Source organism: Ciconia boyciana, chromosome 18 (genome assembly GCF_034638445.1).
Source record: "Ciconia boyciana chromosome 18, ASM3463844v1, whole genome shotgun sequence".
Lineage (NCBI taxonomy): Eukaryota > Metazoa > Chordata > Aves > Ciconiiformes > Ciconiidae > Ciconia > Ciconia boyciana.
In genome coordinates, this window is record NC_132951.1 from 3,686,968 (window position 1) to 3,714,170 (window position 27,203).

Sequence of the window (27,203 nt, forward strand, 5' to 3'; positions counted from 1 at the left end):
CAGGCCACAAGGGGCTTTGGGAGCATCCAGGGAACCCCACACCAGATCCATCATGGGCAAGGGCTGGCTCCCTGATCTCTGCCTGCACGACAAGGGGAGTGTAACAGCGGGCTTTTTCTGTTCTGACAGTAAGAAACCAAGATGCTCCATAAGGAAAGGATCCCTGCCCAGGACAAATGATGGAGCACCACAGATAAGGTGAGTGTCTCGGCCATGAAATTAGATCCTGTGCTTTCAGTATGGTCAGATGGAGAAGCCTTCCATTGGCTTCCAAATGTATTTTGCAATTATTAGACAAGTTGAGTAGCAGGCTCTGTTCATCTTCCCCATACACCAGAAAAGACAATAATGCTCTCTGCATAATAAGATAATTACCGTCCCTTCAAGGCTCTTGGGAAAAGTTGCCTGTGCTTCGTGCTTATGAGATTAAGTGAGCTGAAATCATTCCCCAGAGGTAGGCTGGATCCAGACAGAGTGAGCAAACCTGTTTGTGCTATGTGAGATGCTGCGTCATGTGGAGCTGCGCTTCCACCACATCAGCTAGCCTTTCCCTTGCTGCTGGGAGGGATCCCATCTCCCGCGCGCTCCGTCCTCCCCGGCAATGGAGCTCCATCTTCACCAGCACGTCCCAGAGCTGATTGCCCTCTGCTCTGCTCCCTTCCCCAGGGAGGATCTGACCAAAGCAGTTTGTGCTCCTTTTACACGGGTCCGCCTGAGAGCCCCACACCAGCACATCTAGCACCCATCAGCTTCCCCGGAGGGCGCAGCACGACCTGAGACAGCTCCAGTTCAGTCCGCAGCCTCAGCATATCCATGAGGAAATACAGGGAATGGGCCAGTGATCTCAATTGCTCTTTTGGAGCCATTATTGTTTAAGTGGTAAATATTTCCTTTAAATGCCTACATGCTTTCAAAAAAGTTGCAAAGCTTAATGGGAACAAATATTCCCAGGGGGTTGTATCCTGCCATTCATTTGCACATCAGACCCCTGCAATCTTTAAGGCTGGTTCTGTGCATGGGCAGGCACCTAAGTCATTTGAAAAACAGTGAGCCTCTGTGCTCTAATTTCCCAGAGAAAAATGTAGACAAAACAAGTGGCAATTTGGCACAAACTGAACTGCAGAATTTTCTTGATAAATAACCAGGCATTTAACACGAGAAGCCTGCAGGCAGCTGGGGGATCGGCCTGCCTGATCTGTCCCGGGGCAGGCGTTGGCAAGCCGGCAGAGCCTTGCCCTGCGTGCGTCTGTGTGTTCAATTTGGGCATCTCTCCTGGTCAATCCTCACGCCGCTCCACGGCTGGGGGGGCACCCAAGGAATCCTTTAAGCATCCTTTAGGGCTCGCTGGAAACCAGCCTCCCTTTCCTGGCAGTTCATCGCCTGCTTCTGGAGGACTTTGCTGTTGTAATAAGCTCAGGAGGATTAACAGGGCACGGCGGGAGGCTATGGACCAGTATGGTGTGTTAGGTCCCTAACCTAGTGACAGATGATGTCTCCTCTTATAATTATGCGTCCTCTCAGGGAGTGCAGAACCAGCTACAGTATTTTTTAGCAAAGATAAATAAATTTGCCCTGGCTGCTGCACTGGTGATGGACCATTTCACCTGGGAGTCTGAACACCCCTGGGCAAGGGGCTGGGGGCTATGCTGGGATCTCCCACTCTTACCGTTAATCCCCTGCCCACCCAGGTTGGTCTGGGGGGGGTCAGGGACCTTGTGCCCTCGTAGTGTGGGGCATGCAGGAACGGGCTGCTGTAGGGAGTCTGCAGGTAAGGCTCCAGATCAATGCCAGGGCAGGGATCCCCCCCCAGTCTCGTCTCCATCGGGGTCAGCGCGGCAGCGACAGCATATGGGGCACAACGCCAGCGTGCGTCCCCCCCCGGGCCGGGCTTCTCCGGGGGGTCCTGCCCTGTCCCCGCACATCCCCCCAGGACCAGACTTCTCCGGGGGGTCCTGCCCTGTCCCTGAGTGTCCCCCGGGGAGCCGGGGCACCTCGGCGGGGGCGCGGGGGCAGGTGGCGGCCGGCGGGGGCCGGCGGGGCGGGGGCAGGCGGAGGCTCCCCGGGCCCCGGCGCTTCCCCCCGGCCGGGAGGCTCCGCTTTCCTCCCCGCCGGGAGCTCATTGGGCCGGGGCGGAGGGACCGGCTCGGGCCGGGGGAGGAAATGCGCGGGGGGCCGCGGCGCGGCGGCGACTCCGCGGCTCCGGCACCGCCGCCGCCACCGGTGAGTCCCGGCGGGCGCCGCCCGGGGGCTCGGCACGGCCGGGGGGGCCGCGGCCGCACCCTCCGGCGGGGAGGGACGGGCGGCGCGGGGGGGAGCGGGGCGGGCGTTTCCCGGAGCGGGGCTCGCTGCCGCAGCGGGGCCGCCCGGGGTCCCGGCGGGGCCGGCGGAGGGGGCGGCCCGGGAGGTGCCTCTCAGGCGGCGGCTGCGGCGGCTGCGGCGGCGGGGCTGCGGGGCTGCGGGCAGCGGCCGGGCCGGCGGGCAGCGCTCCGCCTGCCCCGGGGGTTGCAGCGCCCGGGGGAGCGGGGCTCGGCCTGCTGCGGGCCGGGCTGAGCATCCCTGCGCCGGGCGCCGCGGTACCCGCGTCCTGCTCCGTGATACCCGCGTCCTGCTCCGTGATACCCGCGTCCCGGCGGCCCGTTCCGTGATACCCGCGTCCCGGCGGCCCGTTCCCGGTACCCGCGTCCCTGCGCCCTGCTGCACGGTGCCGTACCCCCGCAGCCTGCTCCGCGGTGTCCCCCCTCCCTGCTCCCTGCTCCGTCGTGCCCACGTCCCCGTGCCCGGCTCCATCGCGCCCGCATCCCTGTGCCTGTGCTCCGCGGTGCCTGCATCCCAGCCTAAGCAGAGAACAGCTGGAGGTGCTTGCAAAGGAAAATCCGTCTCTCTGCTGCTGACGCTGACCCTCTCCAGAGGCGGTTGGCTCTAAGGGCGCAGACCGGCTCCAGCGCACAGCTGGGAGCAGCGGTTTCACCTGCAGAACCAGGCCAGGCTGTTTGAAAAAATGCAGCTGTTGCGTTCTCCTGAGGGTAATTGCATCCTCTTGAGGCACTGGATTCTCTTGCACCACTTTGCAGACAGACCCCGATTCCTACTGCTGCCATCAGCTGGAGTTTTAGCCTTGGTTTCATGGGCAGAGCTGGAAAAAGGATTGCTCACCCATACGGTGGGTTGTATTTTCCCGTTGGTTGCTGCAGCGGGTTAGGCAAGGGCAGACTTAGGAGAGTTACGGGAATGTTTCTGGCTGGTGAGAGAGGGACCCCCAGCCTCACAGGAGCTCATGGCCAGCTGCGGAGACTTGGTGCCCCCTGAAACAGCAGAAGCTCAGATGCACCCACTTAGTTTCACTTGCCAGACCAGGGGCTTCACCTCTTCATTTGAGAGACTAGAAAGGCAGTGACAAAAAACTCTATATTTTTTTCTCAATCATGAAAAGATTTTCCTTAAGTTATATGCTTTAAAAGAGGAGTATTAGAATAGGTAGTGGCAACAGGTTGGAGGATCTTCAGTGGCTTTAAAGAGGCTGATTTTCATAAACTCATAAAAAAGACAAGTATAGGCTCATATTTTCCACTTTTGAAACTTTTTCTGGTATGAAGCAACCATAATTTTATGACCCAGAGGGATACTCTGACCACTTGAGGTAGGGCAATGCTGCTCCATTTCAAAGCAAGAAAACAAACCGCCTATATTTTAGGCTTGTGCCCTGTGTTCCTTGCCTTCCCCACAGGGAAAGCTCCCACAGCAGTCACGGGAATCCTGTGGGAGGACGGAGATGGTTGGCAGAGTTTGACTTACAGACTTCTGGAGAAGCACCGCTAGTCTGGGGATCTGTAATTGTAAGGAACATATGTGCCCCAGTATAGCCCTGGGAAAAGCCGGCTGGCTGAGCAGTGGGGAGTTAGTACGTCTCTGTACGCTAGTGTCCCTGGGATGTCTCCAGAAAGGCTGGGGAGAAGGAAGGTTTCTTCACTATTTTTTTTTTTAAACTTCCCTGCAAGTCAACCAAGATTTGATTTCCTGCTGGTGGAGATATCACATATTAATCATTAGAAGATGAAATGCATCACTATGTTTGGAGGAAAATGGAGGACTACAGGCTTTATGTCACCAAAATCCTCCTTACATCTTCAAAGCTGGGCTTGCGTGGAGGTTAAGATGGGCTCAGGCATCTGCAGTTCCCTGCTGGGCTGCAGCTCCATGGGAATAGCTCGTAGCACTGTAGGAGCAGGGTGGGCACGTTGCCATCCCTCCCTGTCCTGGAGCTAGACCCTCAGCTTCAGCAGTACTGCTGAATTCAGGGACTGAATGAGGTCCTGATTGCATTTTATAGTGGTACAGTGGATTTGCTGTGACACGAAACCTCCTGAAACCTCCCGAAAGCCAGGCAGAGCCGTGTGTCCTGCTCATGGACTGTGTCGAGGGGAAGGGGCTTCTCAGCCAGCCGTCCGCCTCGCTCAGCGCTGTCACTGCATGGAAGCATGCACAAGACGTTTGATATTAAGGGGCAGGAAGGCACCAGGCTGGTTTCTCTCCAGATGCAGGTCTGCATCTCTCCGTGCCTCAGTTTCTTCACCTGCACAAAGGAAAAGATGATAGAGTGCCTTGGCGAAGGGCTTCGAGACCTGCAGGGTCTATAGATTTGGGATAATTATGCCAGTTATCCCCAACGACTTGGCTCAGAGTTAGGAATTGTCCCGAAGGAGTTTAGGGATGAACCTGCAATCCCCAATCCCACATCACCTGGGGATTTTAGAAAGTTTATTTGCAGCTCACCATATTTGCAGTTTCAGAAGGAGGTTTCATTTTGTTTTGCCTCCCCATAAAGCCACTCCTTTCTCAAGGTTTCATCAGAAAGACTGATTCTTTCTTTAATTGGCATATATTTAAGGTGAGTTTCTTTATTTCTTCCTCCTTTAACTGCTGCCATCCGGAGGCCAACTGTTTTGTTTAAATTAGATATTTTTTAAATTAAATTTTGTTATTGACCTTCTTCAGCCTTGTTTCATGTTTGTCCTCTGCTAGAAAATCAAAGCCTCTTTATTCGCCGCTTGGTTAGTACTGACTCTGCAGACGGTACATATGGCCCTTACAGCACTTTTCTCTGGCAAGAACTTGTATTTTAAAGAGAAGAAGATCAGATTTCAGTGTGTTATGTGGTGGGAAAAGGCAGCTTTACAATGCTGTATGGATTAAGAAATTACGGGCCATTGTTTTGCCCTTGCTGTCTGGAACTGGCAGTGTATTTCACGCGACACAGGTCCCTTCCCTGCCACTCACAAGCGACTGTGCAGCGCCCAGTGCCACGAGAGCATCTCCTGCGTGCCGGGCCGGGCGTGTCCCCGGCGTAAATCACTGCTGCACCAGTGACTTGAGTGGGGCAAAGCGGGTTTGTGCCCAGAGGAGCTCCCACCTTGCGAGGGGTTCATGGGTCCCCTCTTCCCCTGTGCTTTAGCTTGTCACACCGCTCTGTTGCCAGCAAGTGTGCTCCTGCCCCAGCCCTGTGTGCTGCCCTCGGGGGGGTCTGTGCGCACCCGGCACCATCCCTCTGACCCCGGGAGCGAGGGCTGGCCCCATCCCCACGGGTCCATCAGATGTCACCAGCTGGGGACGGATGCCACATATTCACACTGCTCTTCTCTCGGTTGCAGGGTTCCCCGCTGAAGGGTGAGACATGCGGTAGGAGCCAGCACTTCCCACCAAAGAGCGAGACTCGGTCGTGCCGCTCAGCCCAGGGCACCGCAGGAGGGACAGGACATGCGCCGCATCAGCTACCTCCTCTCAGGACTCCTCTGCATCCTCAGCGTGACCAGCACGGACGGCTTTGCCCGGGCAGGGTAAGCCCCCTGTTTGTCTGCATCTCCCAGGTGCGTGCTGTCACATGTCACGGCATCGCATCCTCTCCTGGCGAGGAAGAGCCCTGTTCAGCCAGCTGGCTGCATGCGCATAGGCAGCTCGCCGGGCTGGTGAGGAGGTGGGAAAAGGCTCAGCTGAGTCCTCCCGGGGCAGCCGGGGCTCGGCAGCCCTTCGCTGGTGTTTGTTTGCTTTGTCACTGAAGCAAAAAAGCCTCTCAGAGAAAATGCCCCAGCTCCATTTAGCTCCATGCAGGGGACACCAAGACACTCTGGGCTTTTTGTCCGGGAGAATCAAAAGCTAATCAGGCCCTGAGCTGTTCATTAATTATTATTGTCTCTTTCAAGCATATCCTTGCACAAAAATATGCGTGCAATCCTGCTATCACGCCAGTCAAGCCTTGCAAAAGAGCCATCAAAGGAGGATGCCGCCTCCCAGCTCTGAGAGGATGCACTGTCCAGGGGACACAGGCATGGAATGTCCAGGCGGGTTGTCCCGGGAAGTCCCGCAAACCCAGGAGTTCCAGCAATTCCCCTTCCCTTTCTGGGAAACGGGCCCGACATGGCACGCTGGATCCCAGCACGGCCTGGGCAGGCACAGCTCAGCTCCCGCTGGGTCAGAGGAAGCCCAGAGCTCGGTGCCCCAATTTCTTCCCCAGCCGAAAGGAACTCGAGCTCAACGCCCACCCCCCAGATACAGCTCACATGTTCTACAAAGTTTGTTTTTACATTGAAATACTCTCCTTTAGCGTGAAACCTTTCGCATTCTGGTTGTGACTAAAACCACAGGCTGAATTCCTCGCTCGCACGCACAGGCAGCAGCTATAGCTTTATTCTAAATTTTGCAAAGCAAACAATTGCCATTCAAAAATTGCATCTTCTATAGCATTAATCAGTGAGGCTGAAGGGAGTTTTCTGGAGTTAATGGAAGCCATCTGATGTCCATGCTAATTCCCAGGCTTTTTATTCTAGTTTCTAATTGGGCTGGGAGGCTGAGACAAGTAGGCGAGTTCCTCAGTGGGACTGACCTGCTTGGTCTGGAAAATGTTGAAAAAAAGAATTTTTAACCAAGACCACTTTGGCTGTTAACCTTGGGAAAGTTTTTGACTGGATCGCAGTTATCTTAGGAAGACTGGAGGATAACTTTCTTCTGGCCTCTACCTTTTTGCGGTGAGCCTGACCCTTCCTGTGAAATCATTAATTTCTTGGTGACCACAGGGACATGCATTTCAGGAGTGCAAAAGTCTCAGAAAGGAAAAATCCACCCAGAAAGGGAGTGATTTTAAGGAAAGAGAGGCGATGAATGGAAGGAAAACTGCTTTGAGTAAATCCCCCCTAAATCTGGGCCCTGACTGCTCTCCTGAGACAGAGGGACTGTGCCGGGGTGAGTGTACGAGGAGGCATCAGCGCCTTCGTGCAGGGGCTGGGGAGGAAGAGTCCGTGCAGCGCGCAGTGCTCAAGCTTTGTGTGACTGCCCCAAAACAGCTTGAAGTAACCTCCCGGGTCACTCAGGCAATTAGCCGCTGCCGTTTAAATAGCCCTCTGTCGAGAGGGACTGTCAGGCCATGTCCGGGGCTGGTGTAAATCGGTGGAGCCCCTTTGCCTTGAAGGGAGAAGCAGTGGGTTAGTTTTTAGCCGGTGTCTGACCTGCTCCCCTCTCCGCAGCCGCAGGGTCTGTGCCGCAGCACCGCAGAGCCGGGTGGCCACCTACGCCGAGTCCCACGTCCAGCCCATCTACCAGCCCTACCTCACCACCTGCCAGGGCCACCGCCTCTGCAGCACCTACAGGTGAGGGCAGCCGCCCGCAACGCGGACCTGGTCCCTGAGAGAGAGCCGGATCCGTCCCAGCAAGGCAGGGACCGGCGGGGGCTGCGGAAGTGGGGAGTCCTGCCTTGATCCATGGGGAAGGGGCTCCCAGCCCCCGGGCAGGGGGTGCCAGTGCAGGGGGTCTGACCCACTGGCATGGGAACGGGATGCGGGGGCTTGGGGCGGATTCTCAGTCACCCGGCTCAGCCCCATCTTTGCGTTCCAGGACCATCTACAGGGTTGCCTACCGGCAGGCGTACAGGCAGCTGCCCCAGCCCGCGGCCTCGTGCTGTCCCGGCTGGAGCAGAGCTAACAGCCATGTGCTCAGCTGCAACAGAGGTAAGAGGCTGCTGTGCCACCCCGGTGCCAGTGCTCGCCCTTCCCCCAGACCCATGGGCCGGGTAGCTCAGGTCCCTGGATGAGGCCCCAGCAGCCAGCTCTCTCATTTACCGGCACTCTGCCTGTCAGGCGGATTGTCCCTGTAGGAAAGCATTTAAATTTTTGGTGTCACAACCAAATGTGGTTCAATTTCTGATTAATTCCCAGCCTTTCTCTGCTGCCTCGCAGGCCTTTTTCCTTTGGGATTGCTTATTAACTTTATAGTTACCAGAGGATAAATAGAACGAGTAAGTCCTTTCCATATAAATCAGCAGTAATGGAAGAGAAATGCTTTCAGGAGGCAATTGTGATGTACAGCACAAAACAAATGCAAACCACATCAGCAGCTAGTCTGTCCCCAGATGAGCTCAGAGCGCAGCACCAGGGGCTTCCCAGGGCCTGCTGCTGCCCGTCAGCCCTCCTCCCTCCCGGCTGTGCCAGCTGCAGGTGCCTCGGCCTCTTCCCAGGCTGCAAAACCAAGGTCCTGTTCATCCCACCCGTCCTGTGCTCTGTGCACCCCGGTCAGCTCAACCCCACTGCTCCCGGGCAGCTGGGGCTCCATCCTGGCCCTCAGATGGTGCTGGGGTGTGTTTTGGGGGGTGGGGGTGTACTGTGTGTGTACACGCATCCATGGTGGCAGGGGAGGGAGCTCGGGACCCTCAGAGCTGCCCGGTGATGCTGTGCTCATGTTTGGTCCCACAGCTCTCTGCTGGGTGCCGTGCCAGAACGGTGGGAGCTGCACCTTCCCCGGCAGATGCGCCTGCCCGCCCGGCTGGACGGGGCGAGCCTGCCAGACAGGTACTGGCCGTGCTGCTCCCCTCTGCGTTCCCTGCATTGGGCCTGCCCCGCCGCTGCTGGGAGAGCTTCTCTGGGGAGCAGTGGGGCTGCCGTGGGGCTCTGGAGGTCCTCTGCCCACAGACCGACCCCTTGGTAGGGGACAGGGCCCAGCACCGTGGCTCCTCACCAAGCCTTGGCGCATGCCTGGTGCTACTCAGCCCATAGAGGGGAACCGGTGTGTTACCCCTACGCACCCCCCGCCACGTATTGCTCCAGGGCAGTGATGCCTGATGGTCTGGCCAGGAAGCTCATCTCCCAGGGGAGCTCTGACCTCCCTTTGGCTGTGTTGGTGCTCTCAGCCCTCGAGTGCAGCCCTGGCATCCACATTTTCTCTCCGCTGCTGCTCTGCGCTGGGTCAGCGTGAGCAGAGGCTGTACTCTGCCGTGACTGTGCAGCTGGCAAAAGGCTTTCTGCAGAGCAGCTGTTACACTGGCAGGGTCGGCCAGAGACTGTGTATCTCCCAAGCTTTGTAAACTCTCACTTTAAACTAAGATGCCCATTTACTGCAGATACTAAATCTGTAAACCAAAAACATCTGGGGGTGGAGGGAAAGCCTGGTGATCTCCAGGCACCAAGCTCCTCTCCAGCATGAGAGTAGCCCGATGCTCCTCATCAGAGAGCAGGGAAATCAGGCAGCGTGGAGGGCAGCAGCGCTCTGCAGACCCCAGCGCACCAGTATGGTGCAAACCCCTGCCACGGCATTTCCCAGCTTTCTGCCCTCCCTGAAGGCAGAGGAGGAGTGTGTGGCAGTGACCCACGCTGGGCTAGGCAGGGCTGAGCACATCGCTGACAGCTCCGGCTTCAGCGCAAAGGGGAAAGGATTTTTCCCACTGCCTAAAACAGATTTGCCCGGGCGTGGGAAGCGGTTCAGCTCATTTTGCTTTGTGGGAACAGCTTTAATAACTCCCCTGTGTGAGGAGAGGTTACTGGGTTTTGTACACACTTGAAAGGCTGATAGCTCCTCGCCACGGCTGGCTGGAACCAAAACCCCGGCCATAAATCCAGGATGAGAGCCGAGTGCTGCCTGCGCCCGCCTGGCCAGAGCTGGGACGTTTTTGACCATAGCTTTTGTTTCTGGCTCTTTTGTGGGGGGAGCGGGCAGAGGGGAGGAGGCCAGATCTCCCTCAGGGTTAGCTCAGTTTTACTCCAGCCGGGTGCAAGAGGAAAGGCTGTCCCAGGTGCTGGCGGGTCTTGTGCTCACACCCTGCAGTGCTGCGAGCACCCAGAGCTGTGCCCGGCACAAATGCCAGCTTGGTCTGGGGTCCCATCGCATCCTCACCCTGTGTGAGCCCGTGCGGCTCTAGAGAGGGGAGCGGGACCCCTGCTAGCGGGACTGAGCCGTCTGCCTCCCTCATCCCCGGTAAGCACCTCCTCGCCACCCCTGTCCTCACTGAGCCGTACCTGTGGTTTCAGACGTGGATGAGTGTGCCAGCCAGAGCCACGGGTGCGGTCAGCTCTGCATCAACACGGCCGGGAGCTACCGCTGCGCCTGCCGGGACGGCTTCAGCCTCGCTGCCAACGACAAGGCGTGCCAGCCCCTGGTGCCAGCCCCTGAGCCAGAAACCTTCAGTCAAGCAGGTAACCTGTCCCCTGTTGCAGGACAGCCCCAGCTGCTCGGGGCCTTCAGTGAAAGCTGGGATTAACGCTCAGCATCGCAGGGTGGCTGGAGCAGGACCAGCAAAAGACAGGAGAGGGGACGACAGCCAGAACCCCTCAGCTTTATTCCCAGTGACCCGGGAGTCCCTCTACCACCCAAACAACCTCCCCTGCACACAAATCCAGACACTGCTCCATCTCCAAGGGTGACAGAGCCCATCCGTGGTGTGTGGTGGCTGGGATGCAGCTGTTCTCTCCATCATCATCATCGTCGTCATCCTTCCTGCAGGGCGAGTCCAGAGCCACGAGGAGCGGCGGGCGCTGCTGGTGACGGCCCATTATTACTTTTGGTACGCGCTGTGACACTTCAAACTCGTACCGTGAGTAATAATGCGCTGTGGCCAGCACGGGCATCATGCGGGAAACACCTGGGAGAGCAGGGCACCGTCTGCACATGCCCCACAAGCCACCTGCCCTTATCCCGTGTCCACGGCCCTCAGCAGGGACGATCCTTTGTGCTCACTATGGGACAGGGCAGACCCGGGTGCTAGCTAACCTGACAACACGGGCATGAAAGGCCAGGCTTCGCCAGACGTCTTATCCTTTAAGCATCACCCCACTGCCTGAAAATTTCCCACTTTGTTGCAGGTACTCCAGCAGGAAAGAGAGGCTTGTGCGCATTAGGAGCAGGACTAGATGCCAGTGCTTGCAGCAGGCATTGGATCTGATTGATGCTCCAGGGGCTGGTCCCAGCGGGGCAGACCCCAGGGGCTCACTAGGAGGGGAGTGGAAAGCAGCAGAGCTTGGCCCGAGCCCTGCAGCAATGTCTCTCCCCAGCACCTTCCCCTTCACCTTGGGCAATAGGCTTTTACTCACTGACTTTTCTTGGTCACTTTTTCAGGTCCCCCCAGTGAAATGAAGGAAGAAATGAAAGACCTGAAGAGCAGAGTGGAAGCGCTGGAGCAGGTGAGCTTCCAGCCCACACCTCTGCCCTGCCCTGTCCTGCCCTCACTGCCCTGTTGCAGCTTGAGGCTGCGCTCAGCCAGCTCCCACCCGGGGCTGTTTGCAGCCAGGGTTTCCCTCCGCCCCGGCTCTATTTTTAACGTCATGCTGGCCTCGTGCCGCAGCGATCCCAGCTGTGCTCCACGCTGCTGGCAGCGCCCACGCAGCAGCTCTTCCAGCCCGGCGGCCCTTTGAACGCAACCAAAGCCCCGTGAGCCGGCCGTTGTGCCGCCCCGGTGGGGTGCACCCTGGCAGGCGACGTGCTACAACCTGCCGGGTGGTCCTCGTGGCTCACGGCTCCCCTTCTCCCTCCAGAAACTCCAGTTGGTGCTGGCCCCCTTCCACAACCTCATGCCATCTGCCCCAGAGGATGTCGGCGCAGACCCCATCAGCCGGCTGTCCCACTCCCTCCAGCAACTGGACAGAATTGACTCTCTTAGCGAGCAGATCTCCTTCCTCGAGGAGCGGCTGGAGACGTGTAAGTGCCTGGAAAAAGCAGGGTTGAAGTATTTCACTCCACCCATACTGGCCACGGTGAGCAGATGCGGGCCAGCGAGATCAGTAACACATATGCCACTATTAATCTATATCTCCCTCAAGCTCAGCAGCCTGTAATTAATAAAAGATGAACACAAACAGCCCATTAGCTTCATTTCAAAGCTGTTTCTATGGCTGCACCATCTGACTGCCCTTGTAGCAGCCAAAAATCATAAGATCGGCACATGGAAACGTGGCTCTGGGGCAGAAGCAGAGGGAGCCCACTGTGAGCAGTGGGTCATGTCTCGCAGTCGGCACCCTCACCGGCTGTGTTCCTTCCTGTACTGTTATAACTTAGTCCTCAGAAAAGAAACCCCAGCTCTTAGGAAATTAACAGTCCAAAAAGTCAATCAGGAGAGTTTAGGGACCGTGCAGAAGTTGGCAGATTTACGAGCCTGGGAATTTTTAGGCATTTCTTTTTGAAGTCTACAGACCAGTCCTTTGCCAAGCAGTGGACCAGAGAGGGTCTCCTAAGTAGCAAACTCTGAAGAAGAGACACTGGTGAGAGCTGTCATGTGTGACATGGAAGGCGGGGGGTCCTGCCTGGCGTGCTCCCCCGCGGCTCTGCGGAGTGGGGCAGCATCCCCTTGGGTCCCTGAGGTGTGTGCAACGCTCTCCCTGGAGCACTGCAGCTTGACTCAGAGTAGAGCACAAACCGTATGAACGCTATTTTGATAGGCAGCTCTCTGCAGCTTGTTTTCCCATTAAATAATTCCAGTTAAACACATCCAGAAACTAGGCGTGGCTGGGCCAGCTCAGGAGCTGGGTACAGCAGCAGCCTGGTGCTCATGGCAGAGGGGTGAGGGTGCTTGGAAAGACTTAAGGGGAAACTGTTTCAGGGCATATCCAGTCCCAGTTCACTGCTTGCAGTAATGGCTTAGATATAAAAGACTTCAAAGAACTTGTTTGAAGACTAAGTAGCTGCAAATAGACACTTAAAAAACATCTCAGAAAGGGGTAATCATCAGAACCACTGAGTGTTCCAGCAGACCGAGTTTCCTAGTATTGCCCTGCACATATTATTAGTGACAGCACTGAGGAATGTGAGCAGTATCACAAGGTAACATGGATTTATTCCAAGGGATGACTCCCAAGTCCTCAAACTAACTTCTGCCAAGCCTGTTCCAGCAAGAAAAACTTGGTTTTGTCCCTCTCATGGTCTTGAAAGTCCCTGGAGGACACAAGACTGTCCTTTCATACTCCAGCAAGCACTGGGGCTTGGAGGGCATCCCATGGAGAGTTAAGTAGCCATCCATTTTCTGTGCCTTGCGAAGCATTTCACAACTGAATGCTAAGATACAACTGCGCTCTGCAATTATCTGCCCAGTGTGTAAGGACTGAAAAATATTTTCTCTTCTTCAAACCACCACTGAAGGCACAGGGTCGGATCTCTTTAAGCCATAACCATTTTAGCCCCTTTAAGTCTGAATTACCCCCAATTCAGCACAGACCGTCAATGCTCGGCTGTGACACAGCCGGTTAGCAGCACGACAAGACTCACAACTGCATGTGGCTGCGCAGCAGCCACCCCGTGCGGTCCCTTCCCCAGCCCACGGAGGTCCCTGGGCGCTGGGGACTTTGGTGACCGGCAGCACCCACTTCCCATTACTGTCACACAGAGCCACCGACTGCGTCTGCAGTGGGGACAGGCTGGTCCCAGCCTCCCGTCCTGGGGCAGCCAGCGTTATTGTCACTGTCTTTGCCCCCCCTGCTTTGGGATGCTTTGCACAGGACTTCCCAGGCCCAGGCGAGGCTGGTGAGGACTGCGGCATGCCAGGGAGGTGAGAGCCATGCTCCCAAACGTGGCAGGACAGAGCCAGCCTGGGGTTGTTTGGCAAAGGGAAAGCAGCAAGTGTGGGTGACGTTCACAGAGGTTGAGGTCAACCTCATCCTTCTTGGGGAAAGAGACAAACCAAACCCAGGCTAACAACATTACTGGATTGGTTTTTTGTGTTTTTTCCATCTTCCCAGGTTCCTGCAAGAATGAACTCTAGCCGAGCGCCCGAGGAACTGGAGCAAGCTGAGTGCATCCGCAGCTCTTATCTCACTCTCCAGCCCCAGGCTGGGGACGAAGCCACACCATCTACAGGAAGGCACAGGGTAGCAGGAGAAGGCTGGTTCACCATCAGCATCTCCATCATTTTCTCTTCCAAGTCACCTTATCAAAGGTCATGCAATTACTTCCAAACTGGACTCTGAGCCCGCAGCGTCTCACCCCCTTCCTGCTGGAGCGGCAGAAAATAAATGCCTTACCTCGTGCCATTAGTGCCTGTCTGGCTGTGCCAGAGAGACGGGCTGTACGTGAAGCTGTGCGGTGCTTCGCTTTGCCTGGCTTTTACTTAGCATTACCCCGGGACATCATCTCCCAGTGGAGCACAGACCTGGCCCAGGCAGGACAGCTGCCCCCCGCCGTGCTCCCCTACCTGCTCCCTCCCAAAGAAGGTTGGGGGCAAGTCAAGTCCTGCGTTTGGAGGACTATGGCCAAAAATGCTTTGTGGCAGAGGGGGCAGCCCCAAGCCAGGCGCCATGGCAGTGGATGGGTGCAACTAGGCCCTGCAAAGGTATTGCGCTGGCTGGGTACAGGGAGCGGCTGCCCATCCCTGCAGCTTCTGTTCTGCTCTCCGGGACCAGCCTCCCTCCACGAGCGCTGGAAGTGGGCTGGTGCCTCGCCGCTTCTTAGCACGGCAGCTGCAGCAGCTTGCTCTGAAATTACCTGCTCCTGCTCACAGTCCTCTGCACCGTCTCTGGGCCCTACAGAGCAATAACAAGGATGAAGCTTTTACATGGGCCTGAAGGTGCAGAGAGTCTGGTTTTACTTGCTTTAATAGAAAACCTTTCCCTGTGACACTCCCATCAACAGCACAGAGCAAACAGGGACCAACCTGTGCCACCCAGTAGTGCCAACAGGGTGAGGCCAAGGAGGGAAGGACAGTCCTCTGCATGCCTGGATTGGGGACCGAGGCCTGGCACACCCACGTGTTTATACCGGCACAAGCACTGGCTGTCGGTGTAGCTGGTCTCTCCCAGATCCAACAGCCGCTACGCGCATGCCTACCTCTCCCCCAGCGCTGTTTGCTCAAGGCCACCGGTACAGCAGAGCAGACATGACCGACCTGGTACAACACTTTCCTACTTGCCTAGAGCGGAGCTGCAGGAGGAGCCGCGTACCATGTGGGCAACAGGGTGCTGCAGGGGTTGTACAAAAATAAAGCCTCCTGCTACGCACACTGAGGCTGTGGGACCGTTCCTGACTGGGCAGGCGCTTGCTCCAGGGCCCTGCTTTGACATGGGCTCCCATCCACACAGGCACCACCTTCCTCTTCCCCTGCGACAGGCCCCTGTAGGCATTTGTCATCCTAGTTCGGGCCAGGCTGTGGCTCAGTGTGAGGCTGGGGTGCAGAAGCACGGCCCTTCTGCCTGTGGGGCATAGGGTGAGGACAAGGACCTGCCATTCCCCCTCAATCACCCAACCGACGCCCTGCAAGAGCTGAAGGGTCAGCACCCTTCCTCCTCCCGCAGCAGCCCTCCTCCCTCAGCTCCCACACAAGACCAGGAGTCTCCTTTATTTAAATAATCAAAGGTGTACTTCTTTTTTTAAAGCACATAACATTATTCTCAACCCAGTTAAAAGTGAGCAGCAGATAACTGCACACAGAGGCACCGCTCCCTCCTCTCAGGGAAGGATGCTGCAGGAGTTACTCCATGGAGGTGGTTATCCACCCCAGGAGCCCTCCCGGGACCCTCCTGGGTTTAACCTCCATGACAGCCCTTTATCTGCCACTCTTAAAGTGCTGGTTCAGTTCCCATCCTCCCACCCCAACCTGTCCCACGGTGCATCTGACCCCTGAGTCTGTACTGTAAGGCCCCTCCAATAAAGCCCCCGGCCCCTGCCAGCACCAGCTCAGCCCAAGGGCTCCCTCCCTTGGGGACCACTGGCTCTACAGGAACTCCCTGCCTTTCCCAGTTGAGACTTTAACCCCAAAATGCCCCATGACTGCAATTCCACCAATGCAGCCCCAGAAAGGCTGCAAAAGCTGGCTGTGGCGGTTACCCGAGCAGCCCCAGGCAGCTTATCCCACGGTTATACACCCTGTGCCATGAACAGGAGAGCTAAAGCCTCCCTGAACCCGAGTTAGAGGTGAAGGTTACCCCCTGGAACCATGGACCTGACCCAGCCTTGCTCTTCCCAGAGATAAACGCTTCTGCAGCTCCCAGTGAGGGATCCAGGAGCCCGGCTGGTCCGGCACCCCAAAGCACAGGGGAAAGCCCGTTAATTGAACGGGGGAAGGAGCCCATTTCCCCCAAAGGGAGAGCTGAAGCCTTCTGAGCCCCGTTACAGTTGCAGCTCACCCGCCCCGTGGCTCTGCAGGAGTTTTACACGCCTTGCAGAGCAGCAGCTCCACCGAGATCTGCACAAAGACACGTGGGACAGGCACCATCTTTTGGCCACTGCTGACCATGACAAGTGGCAAAACAAGTGTGACAGAGCCCTTTGCATCTGCAGGCACTACTGTGACAAGGTCAAACCATGGCAGGGAGCTGACAGCGCAGTCTCCCAGCACCAAGGAAGCTCTGAGACGACCCAGGTGCATGTCACACATGGCATCCAAAGGTGGGCCACGAACAAGTCACACATGAGGACAGGTTTGCCCAGGACTCCAACAGATCTGTGCAGTTTTTAAAATCAAGCTGGTGGCTCTGAATGGTAGAAATAAGCATGGGGTTTCATTCAGAAGATGACTAGACTGGCAAGGCTGGACAGCATTCAGCTAAACTCTGCCCAGACCATATACACTGGCTTGGTCAGACTGCAGCTTCCCTCTTCACTGCTGCACCCCTCAATGAGCAAGGGCACTTGTTCAGACAAGGCAAGCGAGCCCAAAGAGACACTATAAGGCTGACTGGCCCCACACGTTCCCCTTTGCAGCCCAGCTGAGGTGCTTTCTTCAGAAGTGAAAGACTTGGCTCGGGAGTGCCCAGGCAACACAAAGCCCCAGCACAAGATGCTGCTGTGACCCAAGGGCATCTCTCAAGGAGAGAGGCCCTGCCCCAGAGACCGCCCGTGAGCTCCACCGTGCCAGATGGCAGTGCTCCGGGCTGCCCAGGGACGATGCCGCACTCCCAGTGCTGCCGAAGAGCCAGTGTCTGGATTTTCATCCTATTCTCAGCCCTGTTTGAGCAGGATCAAGGTCTTGCAGACACAAAGGGCTGCCTGGTTGGTTTCCATCTGGGACAGCACAGGGCCAGGCCAGCACTAGCTGAGCCTGCAGGAACACAGGTACAGGGACACTCACGTGAGGCAGAGCCCAGTCTCCAACCAGGCTCGCGTTGTTGCCCCACGCCAGCTGCCTGAGCTGGGGGAACTCACCTCTCTGGTCATTGAGCCCTTTGGTAGCACAAGTTTGATGCCTGAGAAATTCAGAAAAAGGAGATGTTTCATTGCAAGATAATGAACCCATAAGAGAAATCCACTCATCAGGGAACCTCAGCGCTGGCTCAACACCCCATGTGTGCCAGTCCATGGCGTTCCCAGAGTTAGAAGTCACTGCACAGGAAGAGAAGTTCCTTCAGTGTTTGGCAACAGACAGGTCCCTTCAGCCACCACCACACGGTGACACCACTGGAGAAGCATCTAGGATGAGTCCTTCGCCTCGCTTGGACTGCCCGACAGCCTGAACAGGGTCTCCCTCATGGTGCGGAAGCATCTGTCAGTCAGGTCAGAGACGTCATCTGATGTCAGGCCTTTGGTCTCTATTGGAGGCAGGACCTCAACCTTGATTTTGCCTGAGAACAAGACAAGAGCCTATGAGAAACCCACACACCAGAGGAGCACTGTTCTCTGCCCTCCCAGGACCCCTGCTCCTCCCACCCTGGACAGCCCCAGCACAGCCCTCCTCCCCTCACAGGGCTTCAGGCATCCATCCCTGGAGTGCAGGCAGAGGCTGCAGTGGTCTCGGTTAAGAGATTGCTCTGGGGATTAGACCCTGCCCTCTAACAGCTGCACCAGGCAGGGTATTCCCCTTGTGCCCCAAACTGACACCGCAGCCAGAGCTTGCCCCTTTCCAAGGCTGGTGTCACTGCTCTGCCCCCGCCTGCTGGCCAAGAGACCAGGGGGAGCCCAGGGCCATGGACCCCCGCAGCTCCAGGGCCATGCCAGGCACAGCCTGCACCAGGTGCTCCCTCCATCTGCTTCTGTCCAACCCTCCTACCTTTGGCTGGCTCCAGCCATCCATGCAGGGAGCATGGCAAGCACGGCTTCCTCCCAAAAATGAGAGGTACTGCTCCAAGTTGACTGAAAGCCAACTTTCTGCCCAGCACTTGTACTGACAGACTTCAGAGCTTTGATACAACCACCTTCCTTGGTTTGCTTGCAGAGGGGTCCCTGCTTTGAAAGGTCAGGAGGCAGAGCACGCTTGCTTCTTTCCCCAAGCCCCCACCAAATGACTTGGGCTGTGCCAGTTAGGAGGGAGAAGTGGCATCCAATTTTTAATGAAGACATTCCTCATTGTACTTAATCACATTCTCTCCTGAGTTAACCCAACCCAGGCTCCGGTGCCAAGTGCTTTGAACTGCCTCCACATGTACCCCAGAGGGACAACTCCTGTTCACCCCAGCTCCGCTTCCCTCCCACACCCTTGTGAATGAGATCTCCACATGGGTATGGCATCAACCCTGTCTCCAAGTGACTGTAAAGGCCCTCAGGCTCTTTGGTACCTGATGTAAATAGATTCTTCTTTGGGTTATAGAAGGTGGTGAAGGAGGAGTACACCACGGGGATCACTGGGACCTTGGGGAAGAAGAGGAAAAAGAGGAGTTACTCACACTGCAGCAAGGGCAGGCCAGAGATAAGCAGCAAATCCCACGCAGCAGAGCTGACTTGGCCTGGCTCTCAGCTGTACAGGGCACACAGCCCCCCAAGCAAGACCCACTTCCAAAGGCTGGGACAGCCAGGAGTCAAATGGGATCAAAACCACTCCCCAGCAACTCAAGGCACAGGGACATTCATGGCTCTAGGGCCAAGTTACACTTCAGCCTCAGGTCAGCACTGGCTCTCGGGGCTCCTCTTCCCAAGCCAGGCTGCAAAACTCAGGTATTTTCTGACCTACAAACATTGGAGGATGCCTGTTTTGACAGGCCTTGCCGTGCTGTACAAGCACATGTTTGGGACAGGCCAGCTGGTCTGCTTTCAGCTTCTAAGAAAAGGAGTCACCAATTGCAATCAATTGCTTCCAGGGAAGCTTCAGACAGGCAGAGACACAGCCAGGAGGGCAGGCACAGAGTCATTATTTCAGTGGTGATAACACAGAGACAAATCTACAGTCGGTGACTCATGGGGAGCGTTAGCAGAGGTGGGTATTATTTCCACTGTCATCCTTTCCTTCTAGCAGCCACCAGCCCCTGCCTCGGTTGCATCACCCTGGGAGGAATGAGGATGGTAAAATGCAGGCTACCCCCTGGACTTGGCCAATCGAACCCAGCAAGAGACCTGGCACCTACTCCCTTCTCCAGGATCCCTGCTGTAAGTGCTTTTAGGGAAAGCAGTTTCCCCTCAGGCCTCAAGTCATCCCAGTCCTGAGAGGTGAGACAGAGCATGCATGGGAAGGCAAGGCACCCATCTCCTCCCAGCCGCCTCTCCAGCACCTGGGAGCCAAGCAGGGTGGCTCAGCTTCCAGCAACCGCCTGGGCACAGACAGCACAGCCAGGTCTTCAGTGTCCCTGGCACACTGCCCCAGAGCTCTGCCCAGGCAAGCACCACTGCTCCTTCAGGAGCACCAACAGCTCCAGCTGTCCAAAGCCAAGGAGCTGTTTGTCTGCTCCCCCTCTAACTGCTCATGGATCTTGACATTTTGGAGAGTGAAGGCATTTAAGACATATCAAGAAGTGCCATATGGCTGTCTGAGAGGGAGCAGCTATTTCCACACAGAGCAAGCCCAGATGTTGCTCTAAAGCACCAGCATTAACAATCCTGAATCAACACTACACTATTGCAAGCTGGGGGATTGAGAAATGCATCAACAGCTTTGGGATTCCCCAAGCAAACTCACAAAGTGCAGCACCCACTGGGCTCCCTGCCAGAAGCAAGCTCTGTGCTGCAGCCATGCTCGTAGGAGCAGGGCACAGACACTGCACCGCCACGCTGCCAGGCAGCTGCCTGCAAAGCTCAGAGGGGGTCAAGTCTGCCTGTCCCCCATGCTCTGACCTCCAGATGGGACACTGGGACTGCAGTGCTGGGGCAGTCAGGAGAGAGGACAAGGCAGCTTCTCCATTGTCTGCAGCCCCCCATCCAGAGGGGTCAAGTCACTCCTGCAGGGGATGCAAAAGGCTCTCGGCTCCTGCTGGGCAGCACTTATGACACCTAATGGTGGTTTAGCTGAGGAGCTCAGCTGTGACCTGGGAACATGGCTCACTTGAGAGCAAATAAACCATACCACTGCATGACCAGTCTGCAATGCCACTGCGAAAGCATTCAGGGTCCCCGTGCAGGGGTAAAGCGCTGTTACCTGTGCCTGGACAGCAAGGTGAAATGCTCCTTTCTTGAATGGCAGCAAATCCCCTGTGCAGTTCCTCGTGCCTTCTGGGTACACCCACACCTTCACCTGTACATGGAGAGATAAGGCTCTGCTCCAGCAATCCACTTGCAGTGCTCCCTTCCTGCTGGCCAAGCCACCAGCCAGCCTTGCCAAGAGCTGCAGGTGGCTGTAACTTCAAGCAAGCCAACATCAGGAGTGCCACATCCCCCCATGCCACCCCAGGATACCCAGACACATGCCACCCTGCCAAGCACCACAGTCACACTCACATTGTCAGTTGCCATAGTCTTGGCCACCTCTGCCATCACCATCTTGGCGCTGGTGGTGCTCTTCCTGTTGATGAAGATGACACCGCCAAGGTAGATGATGAGCCCCACAGTGCCGGCGTACATCAGCTCTTTCTTGCCCACCTGGACACAGTCGTCGGGCAGGACCTCCATCAGCCCTAACGTGATGGCAGAGGGTGAGAACCAGCAGCCGCCACCCCCCCATCCTGCACTCGGATGGGACAAGAGACACAATCCAAGGTGGGGAGGGGAGTACCAGGGACAAGCCAGTGCCTTGTTTCTCTGCTGGCTTCTGCTGCCATCAACAGAGCAGATGGAGACTCAGCACACAGCAGAATTACAGGGGCAGGGTGGCTGCAGGTCATAGAAAGACCTCTCAGGAGGCAGCTTACTCCTCGGCCCCGCAGTGCCCAGCGAAGCCACCCCCCATGCCTGGCTGCCTGGTACACTGACGCAGGTGCTAGGCCAGCCAAGGCTATCAGCGAGGCAGGGATGTAAAAGGGAGCTGAGAAGCACCTGAAGCTGAGCAGTACCTGGGGTGCTGCACAGGGGTGTGATTGCTCAGAGTGAGCAGAAGACACTTCCTGCAACCAGCACTGATAGAGAAAGCTGGATTAGTTGGCTCGGTAGCACAGACCGGCCAGGGCAGGGGGCTGCTTGGCCAGGACATGCGAGCAAAATTTCTCTGATGGTGAGCAAGAGAACTGCTCCCTCCCTCCCACCAGCTCCTCACCCATCATGTCGAGGATGCTCTGGTGGTTGGACACAATGATAGCAGGGCCCTCCACCTCAAAGTTCTGCAGTCCCTTCACCTCAAACCTCAGGCCAAAAAAATACTTGAAGGTCTTGACCACAGTTTTGATGATTCTGCAGAAGAGAAGAGCAGTCAGCACCAGGGCAGGGAGGTGACAGGGTCTGCTATACCCAGGGTGGGCAGAAGGAGACAAGAAGAGCTCTGTGACAGAGCCTCCAGTCTCATTTGCCCTGTGGTCCACCCAGATGTCTGGCCTGCATAATCCCATGTGCTCAAAGCACTTCAGTTGCATGCTAAGCCCCATCCACTCCCAGTGTGGGAATTTTACTGGAAGCCTGGGGGAAGCCGATTGTAACTTTGAGGCCAGTACAGCTAGACTTGATGGTCCATGCTTCCTTCAAGCTGACAGCATCAGCTCACACCCAGGCTCACTATGGGCTCTTCAGAAGAGGCAAGTCCAGCCTAGCGTAGCTGCAAGAGCCCTGCAAACAGAGGGCAAACTGGAAGCCCTCCAAAGTCCAGGAGGGAGAGACGTTGGTTTCAACACTGGATCAAAGACCACTCCTCCTGCTGCCAGTCCTGCTCATTTAGTGCTGTTTGTTTCCCCCTGTGCCATGGCTGTAGTCTCCTCTGATGCTACCTATGTTTTCCTTCTGCAATCAGCAGAGCCCACAAGTTGTTCAAACAGTTCTACTAGGAGCTGCCACTCCCCAGCACGTGGGTATTAGCCTGCATACCCATCACCCAAGGAAGGCTCTGCCAATTCTCCTCCTTGCAGTGCTGGAAGATGCTGCTTAACAATACAAACAGACACGGGGTGTCACTACCCCAGGGGAGTCCAAGAAAGGAGGAGAATGAAGGTGAGAAACACTTCTCTGTACGACAAGGATGCAAGCAGCAAATGGGATGCTCCCCATGCAGCCTGGCAGAGGCTAGGTGCCCCCGGCAAACCCATCTTCAAGCAAATAGCTTTTGCCTGTCAGTTCGCTTCCCCAGTGGATCTACAGGTTTGTCCACAAAGCTCCCAGCTTTCTTCCCCTGTGCTTGAGAGCTGGGGGCCCAGCTGCCAAGAGACACCAGCAGCTCCACTCAGCCCTGCCAACGCATCGAGCAGGCTGCCGTGCCCTTGCTGAGCACACCCAGCCCAGGCTCGCCGGCCGAGACCCTGCCAGCCCATGGGAGCAGGGCCCATCTACGCCGCCCCCAGACAGGTGGGAGCTGGGGACCCTCCAACTGGGCCAAAGGACAAAGCCAGAAGCTGGCAGCACGCAGGGGCTATTTTGGGCAGGGATGCAGCCATTCGCTAGGACAGGAGGCAGAGGAGCTTGCACATGAACAAAGCCTCCAGAAGCAGCCACCAGCTCTGCTCTGCTCTCCCCTAGAGCAGATTCAGGAGCTGACCTGCCCTCCAACAAGCACCTGGATGCCCTGTCTCAGGGCCCACCTTCTCCCTGGCAGAGATGGAGCTTTCCTCCCTGCAGGAAGAGACCAAGGGACAGTGTCAGCTTCTCCCCCACCACAGGGTCCAGCCAGAGGGCTGCACAGCACCATCAGCCTGGGAAGCACTCATCACCCAAGGTGGGAGGTGAGCACCCAGCCAGCATCTCATCCTGGCTGGCAGCAGCACCCAGCATCTGCTCTCCAAAAGTATCCCCACCCCTGCCTCCAGCTCTTCAACCACACACCTTCATCAAGGTGACTTTCCCTGGCTTGCTCCTACCCACAGTGGGGTTCATTTCTCTGTGGGGTACCCCACCACACAGACCACACAGGCACTGACTTGGACGTGAGTTCAGGCAAGGCCAACACCCACAGGAGACACAGCTGAGTGACACCACTGCTGTCAGTCCCCCAGCATTCAAACTTGCTGCAAAGGTTAGAGCCGCACCCAGGGAAAGGACACAGGGAGGTGCCCAGGCTGCAGAGCTCCCAAGCACCACGGGCCTGCACCGAGGTGATGTGAGTGCAGTCCAGGTGAAGAGACACGGGGGCAGGTGAGTAAAGGCAGGGTGACACGAATCGGTGAGGTCATGGTGGATGCCATGCCACTAGACTGACCTAAATCCCACTTCTCCTCCCTTCTGACTGCCAACCGAAGAAGAGGTCACTGCTCTGGAAGTCACACTGCTCGGTAGCTGCTGGGAGAGGCTGGTTACACATTACTCAAGAGCAACCATTCAACTTCCCCCTGCCAGTAAGGAGCCAGTGTTTCCTTGCACAAGATGTGGCCTCAGCCACCGAAAGAGGCAAAGGGGCAGAGCCCAGAGCAAGCAAAGAACCGGGTGACCGGCAACCCTGCTGAGCTGGCCATGCCATCCACAGGGTTAAGCGGATGGGTCCTACTCCCCTCCAACCCTGCAAGCAGCTTCTCTGCTGGTATGAATGATCCTGACTTGGTGCAGTCACAGCTGCAGAGAGCTGTAAATCTGATGCACTTATTGCCAGATGCAAGGAGAGTAGAAAAATTACAGGGAATGTGCTTTTTCAGTGCATCTGTATCAGCCTGGGTCTGAAATCCAGCAGCCCTGACTTCAGGTGCTCTGCTCCGCAGCCTGTGACAGAGGCCTTTTTAGGATCCTCTGATTTTCAGAGATTAATGAAGTGTGCTTACCAGATTGGAAGCTCTTGCAAGAGGTTTCGCCGCTAGATAAACAGCTCTATCAGACACAGAGGGCAACCTCTTCCAAGTCACACCAGCTTGGCACTGGAGCCAGGAGCACAGCAAGGACGGGGCGTTCTGCACCAGGCAGCGACGCTGTTATCACTGTCTGTCCACCAGCACATGCTCTGCTCCAACCTCCTTCCCCGAGCCAGAATAAGCAGGCTGGGATGTTGTAGAAATAAGGAGCTCACTGGATCACCTCAGCCACAGACCTCCCAGGGGCTGGGATACACGACCAGGATCAGCCAGTGCCAGCACATGGAAACGATGGGCTTAAGTTACAGGAAAAGGGTGGTTCTGGCCAAAATTCAGCTCTGAGTTTCAACATGAGGAGCTGTCTAGTGCAAAGAGTTCTTGTTTCCAAAGAGTTCCTTTAAGTTTACAGGAGATTTACAAAGTTTTAGGGGTGGGGAAGAAAAAGAGAGTGTCTCCATAACTAACATCATAAATTCTCCCAGCTGCAAAGCTGGCTGCACATTGGAAAGCTGCTCCTGAGTGAGCCAAGACAACCAAAGCCGGAGGCAGAGCTAGGCTGGAGATCCCAGAGCAGATTGCCACAGCACCAGAGCGGATTGCAGACCATGGGCTCAGGCGGGCAGGGCAGAGCCCACAAGGCAGCACGTCAGTGCCCTGCGCCCGCTCGCTCCGCCCTGAGCCCTGCCTGCGAGAGCCACACCGCAAAGCAAAGTCCAGCTCCACCAGCTGAGACACTGCCCAACCTTTAATCCAAAAGGATGTATTAAGGCAGCAGGGCTCCCCTTTCCCCCACACCCATATAACTTGGCCGGGACACAGATGATTAGAATAGGTAAAAAGCTGCCTATGGAAGAGCAAAGCAAGGAGCCCAAGTTCTCCTGGGCTGCCAGCAGAAGTGCCAGCTCTGCCCTTAAAACGTGCCTTCGCACGTAGAGGAGCTGCTCTTCTCCGGCAGCAGCTCAGTCACTGCCCCTGGCGCCCTGTCACAGGACACACGCAGCAAGGCCTGACAGCAACAAGCGTGCCCCAGGCAGCTGCATGGCCGCCATGCTCCTTGCACCAGGCCGAGGACAGCATATTAAACTCCATCTGCCAGCAGTCTGCCTCCTGACACAGCCTCCACTTCTGGAGGGGCAAAAACCCCCAAACAAACAGTGCTGTCGCATAGCTTTCCCCAAAGCCTGCGTGGCCCCTTGCCACCATCCTCACACCTTCCGGGCCCCTCCGAAGGGCGTTCATCCCCAAATGGGGCTCTCCAAAGGTGAGGGCACAGCTATGGGCCGGAGCAGCCCCTCACCGCAGCCCCCAGCACTCCCCCTGAGCCAAGAGGCAACCTCGGCACCACCAGGGCGGGCACCCGAGGGTCTGCTGTCACAGACCTGAGGTAAAAGGAGGCCGCCACCATCCCCCCCCGAGGCCCCCACACAGGAGCCGGGCCTGAAACCGATCTCCCCAGTTTGTGTTTCACTCGGCCCCGCCACCGCGCCCGCCCCGCCGTGTCCACGGGGCTGGCTCACCCCCACCTCGCCTGGGGCAGCCCCCGCTCACCTCATGTTCTTGACGGTGCGGCCGCCGTTGACGAGGAGGCAGACGGGCGCCGTCAGCGCCGAGCAGACGATGCACAGCAGGTAGTAGAAGCCGATGCGCAGCACGAAGTTGACGGCGGGGCTGAGCTCCATCAGGACGTGGAGCAGCAGCAGCACCGCCGCGCCCCACAGCAGCCACCCCAGCTCCATGCCACCGCCCGACCGCGCACACCGGCCCAGACGCCGCCGCTACCGCCGCGCCGAGCGGCGTGGGCTGCCCCCGCCTTATGTGGGCGGTGCGGGCGGCCCGGCCCGGCCCGGCCCGGCCCTCCCGCCGCCCCGCCGCTCCCCTCAGCCGGGGCGGGACGGTCCCGCCTGGGCGCGGCGGGAGGAGCGTGGGGTCTCTCATGGGGACCCTGAGGGCGTGGGGTCCCCTTACGGTGCTATGGGGGTCTGGCTCCCCTCATGGCGTGGTGAGGAGGGCTTTTGGTCCCCTCACGGTGCCGTATGGGGGCTTTGGGTCCCTCATAGTGCCGTATGGGGGCTTCGGGGGTCCCTCATAGTGCCATATGGGGGCTTTGGGGGTCCCTCGTGGTGCCATGTGGGGCTTCGGCTCCCTCATAGTGCCATGTGGGGGCTTCGGGGTCCCTCATAGTGCCGTATGGGGGCTTTGGGGTCCCTCATGGTGCCATATGGGGGCTTTGGCTCCCTCATAGTGCCATATGGGGGCTTCGGGGGTCCCTCATGGTGCCGTATGGGGGCTTCGGGGTCCCTCATAGTGCCATATGGGGGCTTTGGGGGTCCCTCGTGGTGCCATGTGGGGCTTCGGCTCCCTCATAGTGCCATGTGGGGGCTTCGGGGTCCCTCATAGTGCCGTATGGGGGCTTTGGGGTCCCTCATGGTGCCATGTGGGGGCTTTGGCTCCCTCATAGTGCCATATGGGGGCTTTGGGGGTCCCTCATGGTGCCATGTGGGGGCTTTGGGGGTCCATTGTGGTGCCATGTGGGGGCTTTGGCTCCCTCATAGTGCCATATGGGGGCTTTGGGGTCCCTCATAGTGCCGTATGGGGGCTTCGGGGTCCCTCATAGTGCCATATAGGGGCTTTGGGGGTCCCTCATAGTGCCGTATGGGGGCTTCGGGGTCCCTCATAGTGCCGTATGGGGGCTTTGGGGGTCCCTCGTGGTGCCATGTGGGGGCTTCGGCTCCCTCATAGTGCCATATGGGGGCTTTGGGGGTCCCTCATGGTGCCATGTGGGGGCTTTGGGGTCCCTCATGGTGCCATATGGGGGCTTTGGGGGTCCGTTGTGGTGCCATGTGGGGGCTTTGGCTCCCTCATAGTGCCATATGGGGGCTTTGGGGTCCCTCGTGGTGCCATGTGGGCTTCGGCTCCCTCATAGTGCCATACGGGGCTTCGGGGGTCCCTCATGGTGCCATGTGGGGGCTTTGGGGTCCCTCGTGGTGCCAT

At 57.2% G+C, this 27,203-nt stretch overlaps 2 protein-coding genes across 2 annotated transcripts; one reads left to right on the forward strand and one right to left on the reverse strand.

Moving 5' to 3' along the window:
• Positions 1–2,111: 2,111 nt before the first annotated feature.
• On the forward strand, positions 2,112–15,193 carry EGFL7 (EGF like domain multiple 7). The gene is made up of 9 exons (XM_072883122.1): positions 2,112–2,220; positions 5,646–5,831; positions 7,512–7,634; positions 7,879–7,991; positions 8,733–8,828; positions 10,281–10,445; positions 11,365–11,429; positions 11,781–11,943; positions 13,974–15,193. The coding sequence occupies exons 2-9, from the start codon at positions 5,752–5,754 to the stop codon at positions 13,994–13,996; spliced, it is 828 nt and encodes a 275-aa protein (XP_072739223.1). The 5' UTR covers positions 2,112–2,220; positions 5,646–5,751; the 3' UTR covers positions 13,997–15,193.
• A 2,226-nt stretch (positions 15,194–17,419) lies between these two features.
• AGPAT2 (1-acylglycerol-3-phosphate O-acyltransferase 2) lies at positions 17,420–26,034 on the reverse strand. Its single transcript, XM_072883340.1, has 6 exons — positions 25,761–26,034; positions 21,554–21,687; positions 20,803–20,978; positions 20,504–20,599; positions 18,717–18,789; positions 17,420–17,786 (listed from the first exon to the last, which is right to left on the reverse strand). Exons 1-6 carry the CDS (start codon positions 25,946–25,948, stop codon positions 17,635–17,637), a joined length of 819 nt encoding a protein of 272 aa, XP_072739441.1. The 5' UTR covers positions 25,949–26,034; the 3' UTR covers positions 17,420–17,634.
• Between the last annotated feature and the right edge of the window lie 1,169 nt (positions 26,035–27,203).

Bases quoted from the DNA above. Each gene is read 5' to 3' on its own strand.
- EGFL7 (XM_072883122.1), top strand. From the start codon at position 5,752: ATGCGCCGCATCAGCTACCTCCTCTCAGGACTCCTCTGCATCCTCAGC. The intron at 7,635-7,878 runs GTGAGGGCAGCC...TTTGCGTTCCAG, and splicing joins CGCCTCTGCAGCACCTACAG to GACCATCTACAGGGTTGCCT. The intron at 7,992-8,732 runs GTAAGAGGCTGC...TTGGTCCCACAG, and splicing joins TGTGCTCAGCTGCAACAGAG to CTCTCTGCTGGGTGCCGTGC.
- AGPAT2 (XM_072883340.1), bottom strand. From the start codon at position 25,948: ATGGAGCTGGGGTGGCTGCTGTGGGGCGCGGCGGTGCTGCTGCTGCTC. The intron at 21,688-25,760 runs GTGAGCGGGGGC...TCTCTTCTGCAG, and splicing joins CGCACCGTCAAGAACATGAG to AATCATCAAAACTGTGGTCA. The intron at 17,787-18,716 runs GTACCAAAGAGC...TCTTGTTCTCAG, and splicing joins GAAGAATCTATTTACATCAG to GCAAAATCAAGGTTGAGGTC.